This window comes from Coturnix japonica, chromosome 23, assembly GCF_001577835.2.
Source record: "Coturnix japonica isolate 7356 chromosome 23, Coturnix japonica 2.1, whole genome shotgun sequence".
Classification (NCBI taxonomy): domain Eukaryota; kingdom Metazoa; phylum Chordata; class Aves; order Galliformes; family Phasianidae; genus Coturnix; species Coturnix japonica.
In genome coordinates this window covers 4,225,345-4,251,620 of record NC_029538.1, presented here as the reverse complement: position 1 = coordinate 4,251,620, position 26,276 = coordinate 4,225,345, and the positions used below count along the sequence as shown (strand labels likewise).

At 47.3% G+C, this 26,276-nt stretch overlaps 1 protein-coding gene across 1 annotated transcript in view; it reads right to left on the bottom strand.

Annotated features, from left to right (window-relative positions):
• CSMD2 (CUB and Sushi multiple domains 2) overlaps positions 1-26,276 on the bottom strand; it is a 187,233-nt gene that overhangs the window by 26,983 nt on the left and 133,974 nt on the right. Inside the window, exons 37-53 of the mRNA XM_032448955.1 lie at positions 24,679-24,775; positions 23,953-24,057; positions 21,474-21,592; positions 21,310-21,379; positions 18,538-18,654; positions 18,043-18,252; positions 16,481-16,669; positions 13,771-13,948; positions 13,272-13,417; positions 9,910-9,990; positions 9,710-9,823; positions 8,018-8,206; positions 7,401-7,547; positions 6,520-6,708; positions 2,276-2,461; positions 1,873-2,067; positions 290-463 (exon numbers count right to left, since the gene is read on the bottom strand). Of these exons, the coding sequence (XP_032304846.1) occupies positions 290-463; positions 1,873-2,067; positions 2,276-2,461; positions 6,520-6,708; positions 7,401-7,547; positions 8,018-8,206; positions 9,710-9,823; positions 9,910-9,990; positions 13,272-13,417; positions 13,771-13,948; positions 16,481-16,669; positions 18,043-18,252; positions 18,538-18,654; positions 21,310-21,379; positions 21,474-21,592; positions 23,953-24,057; positions 24,679-24,775 (2,506 nt within the window). The remainder of the gene's footprint in view (positions 1-289; positions 464-1,872; positions 2,068-2,275; positions 2,462-6,519; positions 6,709-7,400; positions 7,548-8,017; positions 8,207-9,709; positions 9,824-9,909; positions 9,991-13,271; positions 13,418-13,770; positions 13,949-16,480; positions 16,670-18,042; positions 18,253-18,537; positions 18,655-21,309; positions 21,380-21,473; positions 21,593-23,952; positions 24,058-24,678; positions 24,776-26,276) is intronic.

The following is a 26,276-nucleotide window of genomic DNA, read 5'->3' as shown; positions in this document are numbered from 1 at the left end:
AGGGACACAGGGGAAGCAGTCAGAGCACCCGCCCAGAGCCAGCGCACGCTGACCTGTCTGGGTGGATCTGCAGTCATAAATCAAACCAGAGCAGCAGCAAAAACAACAGACCATTTGTAAAGCTCTCCTCTCTGATCCCAAAACATCTCACATCTGCTAAGCAGTACGGAATCAAAGCCCTCTTCCTTCTTACATCTACCAACGACCCCAGTGCTTCCGCTCGGGTTCTTTCTCATATCAGTATTTAAACCCCTGCCCCTCCTGGCATGCAGTCAGGGTTCCTCCATACCCAGACACCTGACGTCAGCGCCGCTCCACAGCCCGTTGGCCATGCACTCGCGCACACGGGAGCCCACCAGGGTGTAACCAGTGTTGCAGGAGAAGATGGCAGTGGCCCCATAGCTGGTCAGCGTGCCGATCTTGTTCCCATTGGGAGGCGTGGGTAGGTCTCCACAGGAGATAACTGAAAAGAGAGCACAAGTAAGAGGGAATGGTTGGGGTTATGTATATACATATATATCCATATTTAATTTTGTTCATTTGTTTTAACAGAAATGTGACTCTTGTTGTCACAAGTCATTACTGAAGGCAGTAATGAGTAGGAAAGGTTATTAAAGTTACATGCAGAACAACAGTTTGGTCACGTTGTGTGAGCTGACATACAAGCACTGCTATGTTCATGCTTCCAGACATGAGTAGAGCAGGAAAGGTAAGACTGGCTAGGAAGAAACCAGACCAATTCTTCACGAAGGAAGTTCCTCATATGGAGATGTTTCCATTATTAACCCATCGCCAGACACAGCTGGGAAGTGATGACTTTCAAAAACACCCACAAAATGGCACAAAATTAATGTGGGATTTCAAACCAGAGAGCTTGGAGACCTCTGTGCAGTGACTTCCAGGATGGGGCTGCAGTGTCCAGACCTGACCCAGAGAGGACACCCAGATGAGAGCCTGGGAGCCACCTCCTCTGGTGCAGCTGGAGCTGAGCTGGGAGCCCTTGGAGATGCAGCTCCAGACATAAAGTTCAGCTCTTTATTTCACCTGCCTTAAAGATCTGCAAATCCTCTGGGAGCTTTCACACTCAGCAAGAAAACAGAGCCTCACACTGGGTTCCTCTGACCTCAGTGCACTGCCAAGTTCCTGTCATTTGAATTTATGTGGCAATAACACAGGAGAAATAAAATGGGGTCAGGCTCACGCTCCTGGATCTGGCTGAAGAGCTAGCGGGGGTAAAACTACATCTGTCACTGAAGCTGGCAGTCACATCTCCAGAAACAAAGAGAGCCGGGAGGGAAGGGAGAGCTGCCATTCCAAAGGAGAAATCCTGCTGCCTCTATCTGCACTCAGAAGAAGAAAAACTCCACCTTTGACAAAAGAGGAGATCCAATGCACTGAAGTCGAGTCAGAACGACTGAGAGCTGCTTGTTTGCCAGGAATGCTTTTGATTTACAGGTGACTCCGTTACCCTCATAAACTTGGCATTTGCATCAAACTGGAAGAGGTTAGGTTTTAAATCAGAATTTTTTATTTTCTTCCTTAAAAGCAAACTTCAGAGCATCTGGCACCGGTGACAGCTAAGCTGCTGGGACCTGACAGCGACAGATGAGCTAATGTGCTTGAGTTCTTGCAAAAGTGTTTAAATTAAACCGAGAATCAGATCAACAGACGACCTCTCCCTGCTCCCAAACTCTCCTTCAGCAGCACTGTTCTGCAGCCGCCCTCTCAGGCTCTGCCAAGAGCACCCAGGGCTGTGTTTGCACACTAACAGCAGAGCCCACACCCCTGACACGTGGCAATCAGAAAGTGTGACCCTTGTGAGATGCCCCATGCAGCAGATCAGCCCATGGCAGGGCTGAGCTCTGATCTTACTTTTGCAGGTTGGCATGGGCTCGCCAATGCTCCATTTCCCGTTGGCCTGGCACCTGATGACCCGTTGTCCTGTGTAGTAGTAGCCAGGGTCACAGATGAGCATCAGCTGGGCGTTGTAGTGGTACTGGATCTCGTAGGTCAGCCGCCACCGGCCATGCTCCACAGCAATGCTGCTGATATCAGGGCAGGTAACAGCTAGAAGCAAGAGAAGGAAACGAGACAAAGCTGGTAAAAGGGTGACCGGGGTATCCAGGAAGCATGTTGGCTTTTTAAACAGGGGGGCCGCATCAATATCTCTATTTCACAAGTGGGAAAATGAAGCACTGGAGGCACAAGTTACACAGGCTGAGGATTCTAAATGTTGTACCTGCTGGAGCAGGCCAATGGTGCTCATGGTACTCACCCACGCAGGGTGGGGGTTTGTTGCCGTTGCTCCACTGCCCTTCCTGCAGGCACTCGGTGCTGGGAGGCTCACCAGGAGCCAGCTGGAAGCCCTGGTCACAGTGGTACACAGCTTTGGTCCCCACTGTGTACTCCTTGCCAAAGACGACACCGTTCTTTGGGGCTTTGGGAACTCCACAGGACAGAGCTGGGAAGGAGGAGAGCAGAACCCAGCTGAGCAATCAGTTTTATCACATATGTATGTAAGTGAGCTGAAACCCTGATCCCAAGCTCTTCTGTTTACAAAAGCTCCAGCATTCTGTTGAACCCCAAAGCTGCAATGAATGCCCACTTTAACAAAGGATCAGATTTTCAGCTCTTTTCTAAGGGTGTGGTAACAGCAAAGGCAGCACTCAGTACCACTATCTGCTGGAAGAGACTCTGGCTCATACTCTATATTATCTGTAACACAAAATGCATCAACACAGTATTCAAAAGTTTTCACACAGAGATAAAGGATTAGACAGCAATAATGGTTTGTATTTACATCCCACAGCAGCGGCAACCCAAAACCCTTTTCTAACAGCACTTCTGGATTGCAGTAGGCAGCAAATTCTATAATTATGTAGTGCCAGAAGGAGGGATAAATTTAGCACCATGGTTGAGAAGGTGGAAGGGAAAATTCAGGGGGAAAACTGACAACGAAGCACAATGGCAAATGGCTGTGCAGGACAGAAGCACCTGGGAGGAGCTGGGCAGGATGGGACCAGGTAGGTCCCAGCAATGCAAACACCAGACACAGACAGGCTGGAATCACACTCACTCATGCTGCAGGAGTTTCACAAGTTGCTGCAAACCCTGTTGCCCTCTTCCCTAACGCTGAGAAAACCAGCATTGGGAATCTGTCATTCAAATCTGTCTCTCCCAGCGTTGATGAGAGCTGAGAAATCAAACCTGAGCTGCACCCATCCAGCTAATGCATGAGCTGGAAGCTGAGCCTATGTCTCCTGAGCCACAAGCTGACTTTCCTGTTATTCCCCCTGCAAGCAAACAGGAGCCAGGAAATCATCAACCTTAAGTTAAACCAAGTTACCTGCTGGTGATGTGGACCCTGCTGAACACTGAAGGAGAAACCAAAATTCTCATGTACAGCATCAGCACAACCACTGGAGCTCTCTACCACTCAAGGTCCAGGATACTTTTATCCCACTGCTACTCCATGAGTCAGCCAAAGCCCCAGCCTTGAGCACAATTACACAGCACCTCACAGATGCTGGTGTTGCTAATAGGTGTGAGTAATTCAGCAGGCTCGTATTAGCATGATCAGGCATATCCCTGGTTGAAATGATAATCACATGTATGTCACTTCATCGAGCTAAGGAGCTCAGCGAATCTCTTCACAAGGCTGGGTGTCTAGACAGGCAGCCACGCTGAATACCAATGTCATTCTAAGGCAAAAGAAGAGGAGGCCTGGGAAGTCCTACCCTTCCACTTCTATCCTGCAGTTCTCTTGCTATTGCTTTCTGATGCTGCACCCTATCCATGAGGATGGTAGAAAGCTGGACCCTTCGCTTGCCATTGCCCCCTGCAAAGCCTCCTCCTCTTTCTGGTTCAATTCTCTGCTGCTCCCAGGGGCTGGAGAAAGGGAAGCAGAAGGAGCTATGGGTAACTTATAACTGCCACAGTCCAGCTTTGGTTCTGGGGTGGCGATAATCCTGCTCCAAAGAGCATTTCTGAAGCTCAAATTCTGGGCATTGAAATCTCCAAAAAAAACCCAGAGATTAAAGACAGAAGCTGTTCCAGGGCAATCAACGTTTGGCCAGGAGAGACCCACTGAGAGTGAGATCCAGGGAAAAGGAGCCCTTATGGGGTGCAGAGCAACAAAAGCTCAGTCTGCAGGAAGAAAATGTGCGAGGAAAAGGGACAGAGGCTATGAAAGCAAATCTGCAGCTGGGATTCCAAAAACAAAGCAGCTTAAAAATAGACAGCAGGGACAGAAAAAGCATATTAGATCATCTTGTGTTCTCCTCCATTGTGCCAACGCAAGATTGTTCCCTGTAGAATATTCTCTGCTGCTTCCATAAATGTCAGTGAGGACAGAGCACGTAGTAAAGATTATTCAGAGGGGATCGGGAAGGGGAAGAGGATTATGTGCTGGCAGGAGGAAGCTATGGGAAATGTCATTTGTTAACTAGACCATGTGTTTATGGGGACCCCGGTTCTCCTCCTCCTGACACAGCTGATTGTGTGAGCAATTTATGCTGCGCTGTGGATCGAGTTCCCAAATCTCTGCCATTCGGTTCTGGCCACCAGAAAGGATGAGAAATTGAGCAGAGCCCAAAACAAAAGGTTGCCAGTTGGCTTTGGGAGCAGTGCAAAAAAAAAAGAAGTGCTGGATTTTCTGCAGCTGACCTGAGCTTGGAGAGCTGTGCCAACCCCACTCCCAGCTGCTGGGAGGCAGGGGGAGCTGCATTGCCATGAATTCTCCTCTGGCTCAGTTTGCTGCTGCTCGCCCACCTCCTACTTATAGCTGAGGGCATTCAGTACCCATGGGCTGCTGGTAAGATCCCTGATGGGAATATGGGTGAACAGAGAGAGGAGGTGACTTTCCCAAAGGGGTTATGGAAAGAACCTGTGTGAGCTCCCAAGGAACATTCTGCTCCCCCCCCTCTATGCACTGCACTCCCAACATCTCACATCCTCTGTCTGTCCATCCCCTTCTGCCTCTGTGTCTGAAATCCAACACTCGGGGGTAAATACAGGCTTTGGAGCTGAATGAGGCTCAGGTGGCATTCCAGCACATCCAGACAGTAAGTACTCAGCAGCATTAGTACTGTTCTTCATTATGTGATTTTCCTCAAAAAAAAAAGCACAGACCCAGTGCATCAGAGAGATTCCTTGTGCTGGGCTAAGGATTCGCAGGCACAGTTGCCATGACAGCCCTGTGCATGCCTGGCTCGTGGTGTTGCTCAGCAGCCCCAGCTCAGCTACTGCTGCAGTTAAATCACCACCAGAGCCTTTGCCCATTTCCCCAGCTCTCCCCCGCCAATGACACTGTGCTTTGGTGACAGGATTGGTTTACTGTTTTCCAGACACCTTTACATAAATACACCCTTGAGAGGGCTCTGTTAAGCACCCCTGTTGCAGAGCATCCCTTCGGAGGCAGGATTGTAGCTGTGTGCTTCCAGAAGGGACTGAGCCATCAGTCATGTCATAAAGGTTGGAAAAGACCCCTAAGATCATCAGATCCAACCACTGACCCATCACCATCATGCCTACGAAACCATATCCCTAAGCAGAAGGGAATTTTCAAGGTTCTTTGGTACCCGACTCCTCCACTAAATAATCCTGCTTTTCCTTAAGGCTCGGGCTGGGTGACGATGCAGACAGAGCAATGGGATTTTGCCTTTGCTGTCTCTATTCTCTGGCTGGTTTCCAGGGAAGTCAATGCAATATTAATCCCCTGTGTTCAGTTCCCTTGAAACTTGGAAGAATGTTCAAAGACACTGAAAGGTTTCATCTGAATCACGACGGTCATCTTATCAACACAAAGAAGCAGGGATGATTGGTGGATTCTGAAGAAGGTGCAATCAGAAAGTGCACAGAAAGAGAGGAAACAATGCGAAGGCAAACCTCCAGGCACACTGCCCTGTCCTGCCCTCTCTCCCACGCCTGGAAGGAGCCATGTGCTAAGTATGATATGTCATAACGATTACGGCTCATTAGGAGGTGATGCGGAAAGAACAACGGCATGCCTGAATCTTATATGAAGCCAACAGAAACTGGGCACCATCTGAATCCCAGGAACTCTCGTCCCCCATGGACACACACAGAGCTGAGAGTGGATTTCCTGTAATACTAAAGCAAATTCCAACCACCAAATCGCAGCAGGACTCACACTGCTTCCCTTCTTTCCAGATTCTTCCAGGCAACAGCTTCTCCTGTTCTTAGCTGGGGTCTGGCTGTGCCTTTTCTGAGAATTCAAACACTGCTACAGCAGAAGCTTCTGCACAGATGGACTTTCTCTCACCTGCCCCAGAGCAGACAATGACCCTCTGCTCCTCAGCAGCTAACTCCCTTCCTTCCTTGCTCATCTGTTCCAAGGACTTGGATATAAGAGGATCACCTCTCACTGCCTCCACGCAGCTCAAAGCCTCGGTAGGGAACAGGGGGGGAACGACAACAGCCTTTCATTTTTTACCCCTTTTACTCAGTCCTTCTCAGGGCTGCCAGGTCCTTGTTAAGGATGCAGCTTCTTGCTCTCACCTTGGCACAGCGGGATCGCTTCGTTCCAGTGGAAGTAGCCCTGTGGGTGCTGGGAGCAGGTGGCAGTGCTGTGACCCACCAGCCGGTAGCCGCTGTCACAGCCAAAGCGAACTGTGGAGCCGGGCTGCATCCCCGTCTGGCTGAGGATCAGCCCATGGGCTGGAGGCTGCGGGAGGCTGCAGTAAGGAGCTGCAAGAAGGGCAAAGAGAGGTACATAAATCAGTGCATGGGCTGCAGCAAGACAAATCCCTTTCCTGCTCTCAAGAATCACGTGGCTCTCCTGGCTTTGGCTGCTTACCATAACCTGAGGCTGTACAAGAAACAGAACCAGGGATAGATAAATACAAAGGCAAAGGGGGAAAGAGTGCAGAGCTACTATCTACGTCTCACTCAGCTCTAGAAATAAAAAGTAATTTCTGATAATTAAATATTACTTAATTCATTTACTGAGTAAAGTCATAACTTATTTATGACACGCTGGCAAGTTCTCAACCCAGTTTTATAACTTCCATTAATTAAGACTTGCTAAGTTCCAAAAAATAGTAATTCACTTTAAGGAATTCTCAGCAAGCACTCAGCACGCTGCAGCGGTTTTGTGCTGAATGAGCAACCAGGAATCCCTGGTTGTCTGTGCTTATACATTCTGGTTCTGACTGCTAAGGGTAGCGGAGGAAGCCCAGCCAGAGCTGTTGGGTTTTGCTGGAGGTGGAGCTGCTTTCCCAAGCCTCACAACAAAGGCTTCATGTGCCCTCCCCTGGGCTATGGCACCTTCAGTGGTCACAAGTGGCCTCTGCCCCTCTGCAGCAGCTTTGTGGAGATCTGTAGCTGAAGGGATGACCACCCTGCTGTAAGAAGGAATGCAGCCCCTGCCGGGCACTCACCGGAGTAGCGGATTTTGAAGCCTTTTCTGTTGTAGGCATGATCAGAGGACCAACGGAGATAGACTTTGTTCCCGCTGCTGGTAACAGTCAGAGGAGCAGAGTAGTTCCCACTCAGTGACAAAAGCAGTGGGCTGTGGCCAGAGGGACCTGGAAGGAAGGAGGAGTGTGTAACAGCCAGGGCTGGCACACAGAAAGAAAAGCTCATGGGCCCTGCGTGCCAGAGTGCATTTCTGCATGAAGAAACAGGGGTGCTTTGGAACAGCAGTGTGTGAGCTTTCACTTCACTATGAGCTCATGCTCAGTGCTTGCTTTGTCAGCATGAGCTCCACTGAATACACCTGGCTCCCTAAAAACCAATAGCAAAGAAAGCCCCGGTGACTGCAGCAAGGCCTGGCTTCTGCTCCAGGTGAATGTGAGGGCTTCAGCAGAGCAGCTGTATTCTGCATTTGGCTGCACAGCTGTGTCTTTAGGAATACTGATATGTTCGTTGGCAGTTTGTCCAGGCCTACAACACCTGGTCAGCAAAGGCTTTGAGGATGGGATTCACAGCTAACAGTTCTGCTGTCTCTTCCCTTTCCCCTCAGGTTCCATACAAGACAAACTTGTGAATCTCTTACCATCAAAGATCTCAAACTCATCATACTGCTTCTCACTGAGGAAATACTCGATGGTAAGGGAGATGTTGTAGCCAGGCTCCACCTTGACCACCCAAGAGCAGGTCTGGAAGTGAGGGTAACTCCCCAGGAAGCTCTGGCTGAGGATCACACCAGTGGAGTCCGTCATTACTGCATTCATGGGGCAGGGCACTGCAGGGAACAAGGAGAGACCACAGAAAATGAACATCAAATTTCAAGGAAGGGGCAAAAAGCGAGAACACAAAAAACTTCAACCATCTTGGCACCATTTCACAATGAATGGCACTGCAACCAAGTAAGGCAGAATAAGGAGGGGAATGATGGACTTATCCCAGGGCACTCATTGAGTTGTCAGCTAGGACACAGAAACTCCAATTCATTTCTCTCTCCACTGGAGCCCCCACCCAGAGGAATGCTGGACATTTTCTATACAGCTGAAAGCCCTAAATGAAAAGGCTGGCAACTACACCCCAGGAGAGGAGGCTGACACACAAAGTGAGCAGAAAAGCATAAAAAGAAAGGGATCTTACTTCATCCATAATTGTCTCTAAAACCCAGTGCAAACATTGCACTGGTATTAATAGAAAACAGCCAGAACTATCCAGAAAGAACACTGTATTCTTTCCAAATCCTTAATCCCATCAGTGATTTTTTGACCTCTGTAAATTGGTGGCCAGATGTAATTTAAGGAGTCCCTTTACCCCCAGGCTAACAACCATCAGCAAATAATTGAATGACCTCCCTTTCTCTCCTTCAGTCATGCTATTTCAGAGAGAATAAAGCTACAGAAAAATATCCCATTATATGGTAAAAATGTTCAGATAGGAGGGGATGAAGGAGATGAAATAATCACAGTTGGAGTGAACAGAAGTACCAGCAGGAACCCAGAGGATAAATAAGGTAACATGGCAGCACGGAAACATCCCTGGGATCCCTCCTGAGCAGCAGCAAGGTGCACAATGCGGTGTGCTTGGAGCACTCATTTCTCTCCCACGTCAGACATTCTGCAGCACTAACAGAGGCTGTTCCTTGCAGGAGGAGCACTGAGCTGCAGCCTGCTCTGCCCCGCTTTGGCTGTTCACATCTCACTGGCAAACTGTCAGGCACAATTCCTCCCCCCCCACCCCGGGTAAGGACGTCTGGGTGACTGCTTTTATGACTTCATGGAGGCAGGCAGACACATTGCGTGGCAAAACTCCATCAGCACGGCTTCACTCAGTCCCAATTCAGCAAGCCTGAGCTCCAAGTGCCTTCCTGCCTTTAGGCTGTGGGGGGTAATTTGGCAGCACCAAAAAGAAGCAGAGCCCTTCCATATGGTGCCGAGAGCCCACAGATCCCTAGCAGGAAGTAGAGGAAGTTCCCTGTCATTTATCAGGGAGATGCTGCAGTGAGTCACCCAGCACATCCCTCATCATTACTTAGATGCTGCTGGCTGAGCCCAGTGGAGGTGCATGGTCCAGTGCTGCAAGGCAGGCAGGGGAGCAGCCCTGCCCCATAATCTTGCAGTATCAAGACCCTAGAAGTCAGAAAATTAACCCCTCTGCTGCAGCATTTGCTAGGAAACCTCTTCCAGCTGTCACCCTGCTTGCTACATCCCTTAGCAAGCCCTGTGCCCATGGCAGCCATCCCTGGGCAGGAAAGCTTTGGGTGCTCCATGGGGACTCCAGGCTGTACCTTCACAGGTGGGTGGAGGTCCTTCAAACTGTAGGTGAGTGCCCAGTTTGCAGGTCAGGATTTCGTTTCCAATCAGTGTAAAGCCAGGAAGGCATCTGTACCTCACAATGTCACCTGCAGGAAGAAACAGAACACATCCTGACCAAGGAGAAGAAGCTGAGGACAGCAAAGGAAGGAGGCCTCAGGGAGCATGAGCCTACCTATGTTAAACTCCTCGTTCTCAGTGATGATTTCTGCGTTGGGAACCATGGTTGGAGGCTGACACCTGAAGAGCTGGTAGGCTGAAAAGACAGCGAAGGAACAGCAGCTAATGTTAATCTGGGGATGAAAGCAGCCATGGCTGTCTCAGTGCCAAGCACAACAGACATCGGAGCAAATCCTACCCTGACCAACAGAAGGAACTGCCAGAAATGCAACCAGCCCTTTCCTCTCCAAACACTACAGAAACGGCTCCAGTTACCTGCATCCCAGAACAGCCATTCTTATTTTGCATTTAATAGGAAACGGATTTTCATCAGCCCGTTTTCAGCTGCAAACTCTGTATGTAGCTCAGGTCACAGAGCAGCCCAGCAAGGCTCACACCAGGCAGAGCCGTGCAGATGTTGTGCAGTTACGTGTTTCTTCGGAGGCATCAGGTGGTTGTATGGGAAGGATTCCAATCGAGGAGCAGATTTCCTATGTCTGATGCACCTGACCAAATGCACTGCAAAGAGCACATTTTCTATCAAAAATTAAAGATGAGCAAACACGGAACAAAACAAACGTACCGCACACTAGGAGAGGGGTGCAGGAGGTTGGAGAACTGCTCTGCTTATGAAAATAAACACACAGGAGCTGCGAGCATGGCTAAATTGAAAAAAAAAAATGGCACTGGGAACAAAATGAATATTAATGAAAGACATTTTCTGCTATTTGCTCAGCACTTCTGTGCATCTTTGCTCCCCCTGCACCTGACCCTGGACAAGCATAACTTCCTCTGAAATTTATATCAGCCCTTTAATTTAAGATACTGGAGCTCAAGCTGCCACTGAATATTAATTCTTACCAACTCCGCTACGTCGAACTCTTCACACCACAGCAAAGCTGGCAGCAACCTTAATGAGGCTTATGATACTGCTTAAATACACATGTAAAGAAGCAGATTTCCCATCCTCTCACCCCAATTTCCCTACCCCCTAAGGTGGTGCAGAACAATAATGCTGCAAGGTCAGCATTGCAGGCACGGAGCGCTCTTTATTCCATGACTGTACTGTATCCAAGAATGGGGCTCTGCTACAGCTCACTGGTCCCTGGGACTGCATGGCACCATCAGCACTGTTATCATCACCTCCCTGTGTGTGCAGAAGGGGAGAGGCAGCGGATGGGGCAGTGGGGGAGAACCCTTCTGCTACACAGCCACAAGCCGGAGGGACAACACTTGTTTGCAATCTTATAAACAGATGTTTGACAGCGGGGGAAGGGGGAATCCGCAACAAAAATTTAAATTAAATGCGATTTAAAAAGCACTTGACAGCATCTATTGAAGTGGAAAGATAACCCACATTTACAGCATTAATCTCCTCTCCTTAATGGGCCATATTTCAATAAAGAGGTGCGATTAAGAAGGCTTCAGCATATGGGTGATGCAGCACTGGCAAAGCTCCTTTCAACAGCACATCCATTTGTTCTCACCAGGACAAAACAGAGTCCTGTCCTTGAAACCACAGTGGGACCCTCTGAGTTACAGTGCCATAAACCCCCCCCATATCACACTCACACTTCAGTTCGTGCTGGCACCTGAGCTAACCCATTTAATAATAGGTGCCACATCATCATTTTTCAAGGGCTGCTATTCAATCTTCCAGCTCTCTAAATCATTCTTTTGTTTCCTCTCCTCCACCCTGAGGAAATGTTTCTTTGCAGGCATTTGAAAGAGCAATGGTTCTCTGACAAGGGTGCTGCTGATCTGCATTGCAAGGGAAAAGACAATTTAAAGCTGAAGGAGGGTGTCTATGTCCTAGATCTGCCACCGTGCAGCTGAAGGAATGAAAATACACACTGCTACAGATCCTGAGGAAATTCCATTTCCTGCAGTTACACCCCAAAGAGCAACGCCAGCACTTCAAGTGACTGCGCTGTGAGATCCCGGAATGAACACTTCTCCCCTTTCTCCATCTTCCCCTGTGCCACGAGGCTCCACACGCAGAATGAGAGGAACCTCACCTTGCAGGCAACCACCTCAACCAGTGAATCACTGGGGTTAGGCTTTATACTAAAGCCCCATGCATAAAGGGACCAATAAACCAGTGAGCTGTGATTTAATAAAAGGCCAAGAGCGTCCATCTGGGAAATGGGCTCCAAAAGGCTGCTGGCTGATGTTGCTCCCTCCAGCACCACTCCAGACCTCCTGCATGGACAGCCCAGGGTGGCTTCAGACCTCAAAGAAACCATGAGCTGCAGAAACCTCGGCATGAAGGGCTGTCAAGCCCAGAGAACAACAACATGTGCTGATGGGCTCTAAGCACAGCAAAGACAGTAACTGATTCATATTACGAAAGGAAGCATTTGCTCAGCTGCAGCAGTGTTCACCTATTGCTCATTTCTGTACCAAACTGCCTAACCCCTGTTTTTTTGCATAACTCCTGCATACACACCATGGCCGGGTAATATAAATCTTGCAGTGTTTTGCAGCAGTAAACCAATTCCCTCCAAAGCCTGGCAAGCATTCTTTAAATTCAGCCTATCTCTATAATTCTTGCCTTTTGGAACCGGACGTAAGCTGAAACATTCTGCACAGATTCATCTTGTAATTCATGTTAGACTTTGCTGAAGTTGCTGCAAGCAAATTACCAAAGCAAGAGGAGGTCTCCATTTGCACCTTCCAAAACCCCAGTACCACTGTAGCAACTTGTTAGCTAATCCAATTTAAAACTGGGTCCTCTTTTAGAGGCGGAAAGCAAATGCTCCCATTTTGATGTAATACCCAACACATCTCTCTGCTCTCACTCACACCAAAGAATCCCCAAATAATTCAAGGATTTACAAGAATCGTTTTCCTCCCCATGGAAACAAAGTCACCTCTCAGCTGGAACACTGCTGTCATTTAAAGCAGGACAGCAAGATGACCCAATTGGTTTAGCATGGCATTGGAAAGACAATACCGTATCCAGCTAAAATTGCAGAGAGGGAGAGTTTTAAGTAAACAGAGTGGAGCTATCCATAATGGGATCTGCCACGGAGAGGACAGTATTTACAGCATCACCTTGAGAGAGGCGCAGGATTGGCATGGCTGTTAGTGCGTGGGCTCTTTGCTGTGCTTGAGTTATCACAATGTTACAGATGGATTTCTGCATCTGCCCAGACGGTGTGACCACTTGCCAGCACCTGATTGCACAAGAGACCTTCAGTCTCAAACTTGTGAGAACTGCACTCCATTGCAGAAGACTTCAGGTAAAAGCCTATTTCTTCCACGTATCGTCTCTCCCAGTACTAGACCACCCCACAAGAAGACACAGCTGACCCATGCCCCTCTGCATCCCAAGGGCAGGCACAGTGCATGCATCATGCAGGAAGCAATACAGACCATAGAAGTAAATGGCAAAAATTCCTCCATTTGCAGCATCGCTGTGGAATTTCACCAGGACCTGATTGGAAGAGCTTTGGGCTGACTTCTTAGCAGAGTTGCCAGTGAATACTCCAAGCTGCGGGGCTGTTTGTTGTGGACCATCCCTAAAATTATAGGTGAGAATACAAGAAAAAGACACTATTACACATCTTTAATTCTAGGCAACAACCTTCCTCCTATACCACACACACAGAACTCCCCCCAGTACCACGCAGGTTTGATGTGCCTCATTTTAACAGCTGATGATCACAGAAATTAACAGAATTAAAGACCTACTAAGTCTTAAAGGTGCTGTCCAAAAATCCCACTGTCAGCAGAGGATGCTTCCTCCTGCTCTTAAATACAGCACTCCCCACACACTGCAGCAATGGGAGCACTCTGTCTTTGCAAGAGCATCTTGCTGGAATGGAGTTGAAGCAGCAGCTCTGGTCAGTCCTCATACCTTTGCTGTACTCACCATATTGTGATGAAATCGTTGTAGGGCTCTGTTTGCAGCAGAGTGAAGTTGAGATGGATCCCATAGCCCACAGGCACTGTAAGGAGCCACGTGCAATCCTGGGAATTGGGGTATTGGTTGGGAAAGCCAGGAGAGTAAACTGTCCCATTTTGGGTGGTGACATTGCCCCCACAAGGCACTGCAGGTAACCAAACAAATAGAGACCCAGTGAAGAAATATCCCCCAAATCAATGACTTTCTATTATCTTCTCTTTCCCATTTTCCTTTCTTTTTTTTTCCCAATAAAAGCAATTCCACATACAGGTGGATCTAGCCCCAAAACCTTAGCCTACCTCACAGCAAACAGTTCATGCCTGTCACAACTACCCCTAACCTTTTCAACTCAGTTCCATTACAACAAATTTGTTTAGTGCTCTGGAGCTGAAAGGAGACCGTCAGGCTGTTTTGTACAGATGTGATGGCCAGGTGCACAAATCAACTCCTTCTTACAGCCAAGTAAGAGCCTTTGGGGTCCACCAGCTGTTTGCACCCATGCATAGAAAACACAGTTCCTGACCAACCAGATCACACCAGTGGGCAAATCTATGCACTTGCTTATACAGCCTGGCTTGGACCAGAACCATCGAGCAGCTGGCTTTCCACAGATCGCATCTGAGCAGGAGGGAAATGATGATTTATTTGTACAACAACAGCATCTACTTCATTAATCAAGACGACAGTTCTATTGCACCGGGTATCTTCCAGGTCTAAATGAACCTGGAAGCTACAGGGACATAATTAGAAACAGCCAGGGCAGTGAAGAAAAGAGACAGAAAGATGACATTCTGCTGAAGAGCAGGAGGGCCACAGCATGTCCTGAGGTCCATGAGTGCCATGCACAAAAATCAGCTTCTGGATCTCTCACAGGGTAAATGCAGATAGTCCCTGGCCTGAGCCAGCTCCCTTTTAGAAGCCACAGTTGTGTTAACCCAGTTCTTGGCTTAGGTTAACACATTCTTCCTCCCAGAGCAACTTATTGAGTCAGGCTCGGTACTATACTAATATGTGGCACCACAGTCTCCTGTTCATAGAGGAGTAGCCCCACATATATGTACCACCCTGGATATTACTTGATGTGCCAGATGTGAAGTTAAAGCCAGGCTCCAAATATTTACTGCCTGGTTCTGCTCCACTTTCTCTTGTGGTTTGTCAAGCTGAAAAAAACCCTGTGTAATTATATGAACCTGTACACTTACTTTTCTAAACAAACACCCAAGGAATCTTAGGGGCCAAGATCCTTTCTGCCCTGCAAAACAGGCAGCCTGCTGATCAGCAGAAAAACTTCTAGGAGTGCTGCTGGAAAACTCAGCCTCTGTGCCTTTAGTTTGGACTACAACTTCTCTTTTAATTAAATGGGCTTTCAGCTGTGACTTGTGTGGGGAAGGTGAGGTGGTTAGCCTAAGGCAGTGCGTCATTGCTGCTTGCTGGTATGCAAAAATGGACCACCCAGCTCAGCTGCATTTAAGGAAACAGCCAGAAATGGAACACTCTGCATTGACTTGAGCAGCACTAACAGCCCAGCAGATGTGCTTGCACAGGATAAAAAGCAAATGGACCAAAATACACCTATCCTCTCACCTCTCTGTCCTATCACAAGTGCTGCAGAACAGATAAGCTACTTAAAAACATAGTAAAGAACTAAGGTCTGGATGGTTGCAACTGGCAGGGCCGATGCCTGAAGGAAAGGGCATCATCCTGCTACCATTACTCACCAGTCCTCCCAGCAGCACACAGCAGCCAAACAGTTTCCAACTTATGCACACCTCGGCATTGCTGGAGTCACAGGGAGCACAGCTAGGATCCTGTTCTTTGTGCTTTCTGTTCTTGGAGTTCAAGGACTTAGGACTTAAAAGAGGGAAAGCATCAGCCCTCCTGCTCTTTCCCCATTGCAGACCAATTGCAGCAGGGAGGCTGGGATAAAGGTCAGTGCACTGGGAAGTACAGTGGAAATCTTCAATAAGCAGCCGTGAATTTCTTAAGAGTTCTTGTGAAACCCTTTTAAAGGAAACTTCTGTGTGTGAAATCTTCATTTCTGGTCTGGCCCTGAGTTCTTTAGCAAGATTTGGGAACTCATCTCACTCCTTCCTGATTCTGTGTCTATCAAGAAAGACAGTACTGACCTCTTGCATAAAGAAACTGCATCAGCTAGAGAATTAGGGCACACAAGGCTCTGTAGGAGGAAGGCAAGCTCTGTGGAGCAGCTGATCAAAAATGCTAAACCGATGGAAGTGGAACACAGCTGAAGAAATAAAAAAGACAAAAGATACTCCTGCAACAACCCTGGACTGCCTCACTGTGAAAGCACAGCTCCCACTGACATCAGCAGTGAGACTGACAGCAGGAGACAGCCCTCACCCATCACAGGAGATTCAAACACTCAACCTCAAAAGATGCACCTTGGTTTTGAACTGTTCAAAATGTTCGCCCTCACTTGGCTGAAACATGTTGAACATCAACTTAGTGAGAACATGCTTCATCACCTCAGGGGCTGAGGCTTTATGTGCAAAGTGCTCAATCCCAGCCTGCCTCCAGCAACGCTTTTGTTTCCAGAGAAACTTTCAGCCCAATCACAGAACAACGACAGAAAAAAATGGCCGGAACTGAGAGCTGAGGGCTTTTCTTTCCCCAGCATGCCAGGCTGGGCGCTCTTAGGGTGATCCCAAAGCCATACCTTCACACCTGGGCAATGGGTGATCCCAGTTCCTGTTGGTTCCGTGCTGACATGTCAGGACGGGGTGACCGATCAGCTGGTACCCAGGCAGGCACTCAAAAGAGATGGACTGGCCAACGTTGTACCCAGCTCCACGCACAACACCGTTGGCAAAAGGCTCAGGGTCAGGGCATTCCTGCAGCTCATATGCTGAAATAGAAATAAATAAATCAAAGGAGGAATGTTTCATACTTGTAATTTTCTCATAAAAGCAGGAACTGTACGCTCACCACGCTGCTGCTCAGCTACTTCCCCTTCACACAATGACTTAATTGAAAGAGATAAAACTTTAATGAACCATGCACGCAACAGCATGGAGGACGAGGGACAAACCTGGGCTGCCTTGAAGTAACCTCAGATGTGAGCACTGAGACCCACTCTGCTCCTCTGGCTTCTTGGAGCCTGCATTCACAGGGTCACCCCACACTTCACTTCTAATTGGGAAATTGGCCTTGTTTTTCAACATAACGTGGACAATTCTGATGATGAATGTAAGTCAATTGGTTACCATGTTCCACCTGGCATTATAAATTATTGGTCAGCCTTGCTAGAGCTCATTTGCATAGCAATTTCCATGAGACTACCCAGAATGCCTCACAGAACACATTCCTTCCTAAATTGTGCAGTAGCGCATGAATTATATGGGGCATGAACAGGACAGCCGAGACAAAATTAATGTTTTCAATTAAGTATGAGTGGTGGCTTTTATTGCTATTTCTGGGGAGGCAGCCTGTTGTCAGTCCTTGGCTACAGCACACGGCTGGAGACACGCTCCATCTTTCCCACTCCTCAGATCTCCCTCCCAGGCAGCACTTGGATCACTTGGCTCCCAGCTGCTGCACAGCAAAGCCCGTCCTAATTATCTTCAGTATGAAGCACGTGATCTGCCCTTGGCGTCCTTTGCCTACATTGCCATACACCAAAGTCAGGTGGACAAAGAAGTCCAAAGGATGTTGCAAAGACCCCGCTAAAGGCAGCGCTGTGATCAACAGGAACAAAAGTTCCTCCTTCAACAGGATGAAGTCTCACAGGCAGCCCCAAGCCCCACTGCTGTACTATTTAGCTATTTCCTTATTAGCTCAGTCCCCTGCACTAGCCTGCCTCAGCACAAAGCTAAGCAGCAGCTGAGGATGGAAGGGACACATTTGAGAGTTCTCAAACTGGACTTCTCAAGCTGAGACCGAAAATCAGCTGCAAAAATCCAGAGCAAACTCACAGCTCTTTGCACATGACAGTTGACAGAGCCAAGATCTAAGTGAATCCGGCTGGAATTAATTCAAAGACAGCTCGCTGTCACAAAGCACTCTAGGAACATTTGCTATTTGCCGTAGGCATAACTCAAGATGAACAGATTCCAGTTATGAGGATTAAGCACGGTCTTCATTAACACCTTTCCACTCATTTGGATTAAGCCCTCATGGAACAAACGCAACAGAACAGCAGCAACTGCGTCATGCACCCTCTCTTCCCCAGCACCCGGGGACAGGATTGTCCCACTGCTGCTTGTTCAGCGGCCTCCTTACCTTGGTACTCCAGCTTGAAGCCTGGCTTGTTCTGCGAATGGTCGCTGTGGAAGTACACAGTGGTTTCATGAGATGTGGACAGGAGGGAACCTGGGATTTCGGTGCCGCTGAAGCGCCCGATGACGTTGCTGGTGTCGTACGGCCCATTGCGCACTTCAACAAAGTCATGGTTTGGCTCAGTGGAGAAGTTTAGGAATTGAACGTGAGCACCTGGGGAGGAAGAATAAACAGTTTGCTTTCAAAGATATCCACAAGCCTTGGAACATAATACAGCCTGGTCAAATAGAAACTGCACTGGAGGAAAAAGGTGACTGTCCTGTTAGTTTCAGCCCAGATGAGGCTATAAATGCTGTGGTTCCAGACTGCTTGAATTCCAGTGCACTCTCATCACTTTGCCTGACAGCAAAGGAATTATGAAGGCAAACACACAGCTACACAGCGCTCTCTCTTGCCAAACTGCACATAGCCAGCTCACACCCAAACCAACAGCCTCACCAAATCCCACTGGCAGCAATATCCTCCATGTGCAGTCCAGGTTGCTGGGATAGTTGCCTGGAAACCCTGGGCTCAGGAGGACTCCTTCCATCTCCTCTGCTGTTCCTCCACACTGTGCTGTAAAATCAACAGTGTTAATGGTCAGGATCATTCGCAGATCTCTCTGGACAGTGGGTATGGCCTATCAGCCATGTTGGAAATAGAGAAATCAAAAACTTGAGAAAAAAAGGAAAGCCTGCCCTTGAACCAGCACACATTTGCCAGGCACTGAATGGCAGCATTACTATTGTATGTGCCTTTCTTCTGTCGTCAAGATAAAAGCCTTGACCTGGAGATACACTTTTGGTGACCACAATGGGAGAGACAGATTCAAGCAGCAAGGGGAGACAAGGACGGTCTGCTCTCCCTGTGGACCCCATAGCAGTGCACATCATGCACACTGCACTTGTTTGAATTTTTAACCACCACAGAAATTACTGTGAAGGAAAAGTCTGATCTTATTTTGACTCCATTTACCTCTGCTTTATCTGGTTAACTCATCTACCTTGACTGCTATACTTGTCACTCTTGAGGCAATTACGGATAAATATAGAACAGCGTATTTGCACACTGACTGAAGCAAATTCTCTACCAAGAAGTGATCCAGAGATGACACAGCACACAAAATATGTTTACAAAAAGCATCACATGAAGCACAGATATCATCTTCTCAGGTTTATCTGGATGACCTCTACCTTGTTACAGTAATACCACCTAAAAGAGTACACCCAGGTGTGCTCCTAACACATTCTGACAGCAGAAGTACAGCTTCCTTCTGTCCAATATCTCTCTGTCTGCACTTGCTACTAATGAGGCTTCTCCCAAAAGTTTCCTCTTCCTTTTAATGGCTCTTTAGTAGTACTACTGCTAAATTATTTAGGAGTCAAGCATCTGGATGAAGCAGACAAAAAGAAAATCAGTCCACTGCCAAGGAGGCAAGGAGTTCTCTGAGCAGGGGAACGACAAAGCCTGGGTTCCTGCATAGCTGGTTGGCAGCCAGAGTGGTCTGGCAGTATTTAGACACATTGATGCACGACTCGCAAAGGACAAGGAGCCCCAGTGCTGCTAGCAGCCCCTCCAAGGACTATGTCACTCGTAATGATCTGCACTTGGCTGTGGAGACGTGTTTATGCGTCTCTGAAGCTGGATGACCTTTTTCAGTCAAGTGTGATGCAAGCTAAGAGATAGGAACAGACAGGCAGACAGGTGTTTGTATCACTTAACCACGACTGCCCCAAAGCAGAGACCCTGAACTAAATTGTACTGGTGTTTACACTGTGACATTGCCTAATAGGTACAGCACAGCCAGGCAGAATCCAGCTGAACAGCATGACTGATGCTGATCAAAAGAAAACAGAACAAAACACGAAATTTGTAGTTGCTCAGCTTGCCGTCAACCCCCGGTGCAATACCGGGATCCTCCTCCATGCTGGTACCCCCTACCTTCATGCTGAGCTGAAGGGCTTCTGGTTTCTCCTACAGCAACTCCCAGGGGCGTGAGCCCTTTAGCTCAGACATTCTGCTGTAACTGTCTCTGCACTTATTGCTGGCCTGAAGATCATCAGATGAAAGAGCTGTTAGCTCTTATAATTACTTTAAAGCAAAATGATGTAAGCTAAAACAGCAGGAGCTTGAAATAACTGTTAACTAAAGCTATTAAATGCATAAATGTCTCTCTCAAAGCTGTAAAATGTGCAATATGAATATTAAATATCTAGATTTGCTAAAAGCAAAATACTGCTTGAAGATAATCCAGTAACTCCAGCAAGTTCCTTTCACCTTTGTATCTCTTCCCTCAGGGTTTGCTTCTGCCTCAGTGGAAATTAATTGCCTGGTCCTCCCTTCCCAGGGCCTGAAATGTTCAGCAGCCCATGGGGTGTAACAGGCAAACAGAAGACCCAGCCCTTACTGGTCACGGAGTAGCTGTAAACACCAAAGTGAGGACAGCAAGGCACCAGGTGGTGCAGTTTGGAGATACTGGGAGGAGAACAGTAAAAGATGCAGTTTTTGGTGACATCATGATGCTTTTCCAAAAAACAAATGAACCCCAGCCTGCAGATCTTCCCTTGACATGTAAAAAAGAGCCAACAAAAACAAACATCTGTGATTCTGTAACAACTCTCAACCCATAAAGACAATCTGCTTCCAGTATAAAGCAGTTTCAGCTTTTCCCTTTTGAATGAGTTTTTATTGACGAAACCATTTTTGTGTTTTTACACTTGATACCATAACCACATTTTAAACATTTAACATTAGGCATTCTGGGCGCCCCATAGGTTTGACTGCTGAAATTTCCCCTTGCAGCTAATAAAGATTTTTTCACGCTTTATCTCACTTCCAGAACAAGCTGCATTTCTCTGACTCACACCTTCACAGAGCTCCTGTCCTCCCTGCCACTCCAGCAGCCCTCAGCCAAAGGGATGCACTTGAAAGAAAACCTACTGTACTGTGCTCCTGGCCACTGTGCTGCCCTACCATGAAGAGGATGAAACCATCAGCTGCAGCACACTGTGGTTTATACAGCCACTTTTAAAGGACCTTTACATAGGAGGCTGAGAACCTGAGTGTGTCTGGAAATGCAGAAGGTTAAACTTGAAGACATCCTGCTCTAACAATGCAGCTGGTCAGTCTGGGCAGGAAATCTTTCCCCATTTCATAAGCATCTGATTTACAGAGATTTTTAGAAGGGCACGATAAATATTTGCTAAGGAAGAAGAGCAGGAGGAATCCTACCAATGCAAAGTGGAGGGGGGTAGTTCCAGCGCCGCACAGTGCCTGGCATGCAGGAAATGTGAGAGTGTCCCTGAGGGAGAGAAAAACCGGACAAAATTTGGATGTCTCCCTCCCAAATGTCTGTCATTATCCCTTTGTGCAATAAAAAAGCTCCATTCCTCTACCTGCAGTGCATAGCCTGGCTCACACTGGAAGGAGACGACGTCGTTCACCAGGTAGCGCTCCCCAACCTTCAGGCCGTTCCCAGGAACTGGGGGCTCAGGGCAGCTGGACAGGCCGACAGCTGAAAGGCAAGAGAGGGGTGAATACTGTGGGAGCAGGGAAAGGCAGATGGAAGGAAAGCACACGCCTTCACTTCACCCCAGGCTTGATTACCAACAGCCTCTGACCAGCACTGACACCAGGTGAAGAAGTCTGGATTCTCCCCAAAGACAGCCCAGAGGGATCCTTGACACAGTGGTATACACATCCATTGCCTTCACTTCATCTGGAACACGCTGTTCTTAATGAAGGCATCACTAATCATTTTGTGATTAATGCTCAAATCCATTTCTGACTGAACATTAATGGCTCGACCAATGAGCTGCATCTGCATCAGCACATCCATTCCCAGGGCAGGTTGACTCATTCTCAATGGTTCAGGAATCAAAACTCCCATCACCGACCCTCTTCATCAGACGTCTGTATTCATGGTATGTTGTGTATTCCTTTACTGACCAGGCAGCATTTGATGAACGACTGGGGAGGATGTGTGAGGGAATTACCCATGTTGCCCCTTGCTGGCAATTTAAAGGACATATTGTGTTTGCAGAATGCAATTTGTCCCTTCCTAGGTAAAAGCTGCTTAGTTTCGTTCTCCTACCCGACTCTCCCTGCTTTCATCTACAGAATGAATTTCCAGGTGCTACAAAAAGCAGTAAGCGAGGCCAGGCTTTGACAGCACCCACAGAACAGCCCACAAAAATGTCATTCAATCCCATTTCCACCTGAGCTATGATTCTGATCAGGGAGATCCTGCTGCTGCCACAAGATTACCTCTCACACCTCTGCAAGGCTAGTGCTCTGCTCCAGCTCCTGGCTGCAGACTGAGCCCAAAGCAGGTGAACAGAAGAAGGAGAGAGGTGATGGTGATTCTCCTTCGAAAATCTGAGTCATGCTTCCCAGCAAGAAAGCTCTTAGGCCCTGCCCCCCCCAGGCTGAGCTGCCTGACCTTCAGAGAGATAGAGAGAACAGCCCTAAGCAACTTCCCATTCTGATCAGTAGACACTGAGCTTCATTCAGTCCTATATACCATGAAATTTCAGCCGTACAAGCAAAGCAAAAATTGCATTACTTTCCATCTGCCCTGAAAATCAACACCTATTAATTTTCTCAGCCAAGAAACCAAACAAACCTGGCAATCCCAAGCCTTGCAAAAACCTGAATGTGATTGTTGCAGTGCGACAACACAATCCTCACAGAATTTATTGGTTTAAACAGAAGTGGGCAAGAAGCAGAGTTGCAGCAGGAGGATTTCTGTAACAACACACATTTCCCAAGCTCCCAGAGAGCTCTCCAGTGCACACCTCTCTCAGATCTTCTCGGCTGCTGTAATTTTGCTTGAGCCATTAATATGCAAGGTTTCCATCTGCAAACACAATAAACCTGGAAAGCTTACTACTAGTTGGCCCTCTAAAAGCACACGCAGTCCCTGTAGTCAAACAGCTATGCCATTTCTGTGGATGTTGTACAAAACGAAATGCACTTTCAAATCTGTTTTCTACTATGGAAAAAATAACCAGAACACTGGCTGGCTTCAGAGACGAACACAAGATTTGTGATCAAAAGCAACTGTCAGACTTGGTGTCCAGCAAGAAACAATTATGTTTGCATTGCCCCAAGGAAGTCTGCATGAACACAATGGCAGTCCCAGCACATCTCTCATCGGCTCAGCATCTCTGCTACCAATGCAGGGACAGAGCCAGCCCAGCACCATGCATTAACCAGTCCTCTGAGAGTTACATGTGTACCAGTGGAACAAGTTCAGCAGGAAGAGCTCCAGGATGGCCAGGGGCTGCAGCACAGATTCTGCCGTGAAAGGCTGCCCAGAGTGTTTGTGCAGTCTCCATCCTTGGAGTTTTTCCAAAATAGACTGCATAAAGATGCAAGTAATCTAGTTTTATCTCATAGCTGACCTTGCTTTCAGCAGGCAGCTAGATGAGATTACCTCCTGAAGTCCCTTCCAGCCTGAACAATCCCATGAAGATCTGCCTCCTGCAATGACAAATACTGAATGCCTAGGAAGGACCACAAAGAGCCAGCAGTCCCTTCTAGTATCTGGCAAGCACCGTTTAGGCACTTCCCAAGCTACAATTACAACACTGTGTTGAACAGACAAACCCCACATGAATTTTCAGCACTTTGGCTTCCACTGCTCCTGCTGTACTACAACACAGGAACAAAACAGTGTTGCCAAGCCACTTTGTGACCCCATACATCCTCTTCTCCATTTACATTCACTACCTCTCTGCAGTCTGAGGGGGACCTTAAAGCTCACCGCCCCTTCCCCACTCTATGCAGCTTCCACTTCTACAAGGCAACAGCTCTGTAGCCATTTTCCCACTACCCAGAGGAACTGTGAGATCAAGGCTGTATTGCTCTTACTTTTGTATTCCAGGTGAAAGCCAGCAGCAGAGACACTGATATCCGAATAGAAATGCAGATAGAGCTGGTTTGAAGTGCTGTTCAGCAACGCAGGCACTGTAGTTCCTGGGAAAACAAGAGGTGCACAGAGATACTGAAGAGGATTCTTTTTTCCTCCTTCATATCCTCAGAGACTTGCTGCAGAAGAGGCTAAGAACAGAAAGTCCTTTAACTTAACAAGCTCTGTTGGTTTTGATCAGGTTCTAATGAGGCCAATTGAGAAATACCCAAGGCCTCTCTGCAGTGGCCTTTTCAAAGTATAATGATGAATTTCATCATGTGAAGTTTTACCACTTACAGACCAGACAGACTAAAAGCACCGAGAAAGGAGCTGCTGAAGGGAAACAGTGTGGGTGGAGCTAAAGATTCCTTCTTCCAGCTTCTCCACCCCACATTCTTGCTTTCCTTTAAGCATCTGATTTTGTAACTGCAGCATCCCACTCAAAAAACAAAAACCCCAAACCAATGGCTTTGTTTCCAAGACTCTCAACATTTCCTGCAGGCATAAAATGTTCAAATGCCCAATTCAACAATGCATGATTCCCTTTAAGCACATGCTTAAATCTGTTATGTCTGTGAAGCAGTTAAACACATGCTTAACTTTATGTATGTGCCAAAGTCCAGCTGATGCTAATTGAATTGAAGCTTGCATGATGCATTTAACTGAACATGATGTTGAACACATACCAGAGAAACTTCCCAGCATGGTGGCTGTGTTATCTCCTCCATCAAACACTTCCAGGGAATCCCAGTTCTGCTCAGTGACAAAACTGATCACCTGTATCTGAAGTAATAATGGAAACAAAGGGGGAAAAAAGAGATTCATGAAGACTTTTGCAGTATTTTCACATGAAAGCTAACACTGACCACCAACAAACCACTACAAGAAGAAGGAAACCTCCATTATATCACAATATCTTTTAATCCAATGAAGCTCCCCAGCTTTTAATCCTGCTACTCAGTACCACTCCTGGGTTTGGGGAGAAAGGTTTGGTAGCTCCAGCAGGTAGATGTGAGTTTACATCCACCCTCACATATCGGCTTACTGGAGAGCCTCCATTCTTTGAGGTCTCTTTGGATGGAGATTTCCTGCTAAGCCTGATGCTTCTGATCTCAGCAGACCTGTTGAATTCAATGGAATTACTCCCTTAAGCACTGAGCTCAGCAGGGCACTTTTGCTGGACAGAACTCTTGGAAGAGACTTCAACACGCTGGAAATCCAGACAGGATGCTCACATGTGCACTCATTCTCTCCTCTTCCCTCTCATTCTGTACTTACACATCCACTCCAAAAACCCACTTTCCTTTTGCTCTGTTAAACACAAAACACATGAAATCAAATCCCACGATTTTTGCCAATTTAACCTTCTTTCTCATTGATTTATTCTGAATGATAAAGCAGACAAAAAAAAAAAAAGATAAAGTTCCAGCAAAGTTTCTTTCAAAAGGAAAAAAAAAACAAGTATTCATCTAGCAGAAATTGCAATGACCCCTACAGGGCCATTACTGCTGGCACTGACCACGTCAATACCTTTCAGCCTGTATAATTACACTCCTGTTGTGACTAACATCATTGAGAGGCCATGGACTGAGAATGTGCATTTTGTTTGCTCTTACATTTTTTAAATTATTTATCCACCCCCATGTCCCCAACTTAACGGAATAAACATTTTTAAGGACCTAATTCAAGTCTGACATGTGGATTCACAAGGGATCTGCATCTATTTACTGCCATGTATATAAATTAATTCACCCAGGAAGGTTTGCTACAGGAATGAATAATTCATGGCAGAAGTGCTTGCTCATACACTGATTACATAAAAATCCTACTAGCGACTCTCGGCTACTAAGAAAGCTTTAATTTCACCTCCTCCTCTGATTTACAGCTGTTTAACCTTTAATTGTTGTACAAAATGAGGGTAAACTGATGTTTGAATTAGTATCTAATAACCCAGAGCATGTTGCATGCAGCAGTGGGTGACCAGGGTGGTGCGTGCAGGGCGAGCTGATCGCTGCAGGCCAGGTTCCTCCCATCAAAGGACTTCCATGGGAAGTATCAGAACTGGTTTGCTGCCAGGGAAAAGATCACCCTGAATCCTGCCCATGTGTAAGGGCAGAGCTGGGTGGAGGGTAAAGCTGGGATTGGGGTTGGACACTGCAGAGCTACCCAGAACTAGAACTGGAACAAGAACACCACTCTAGAACTGGAAACTCAGATTCAGGTTTGACACTCAGCTGCAGGATGCACTTTTTTTCTTGGCTATTTGCTTGCACTCTTAGATTCC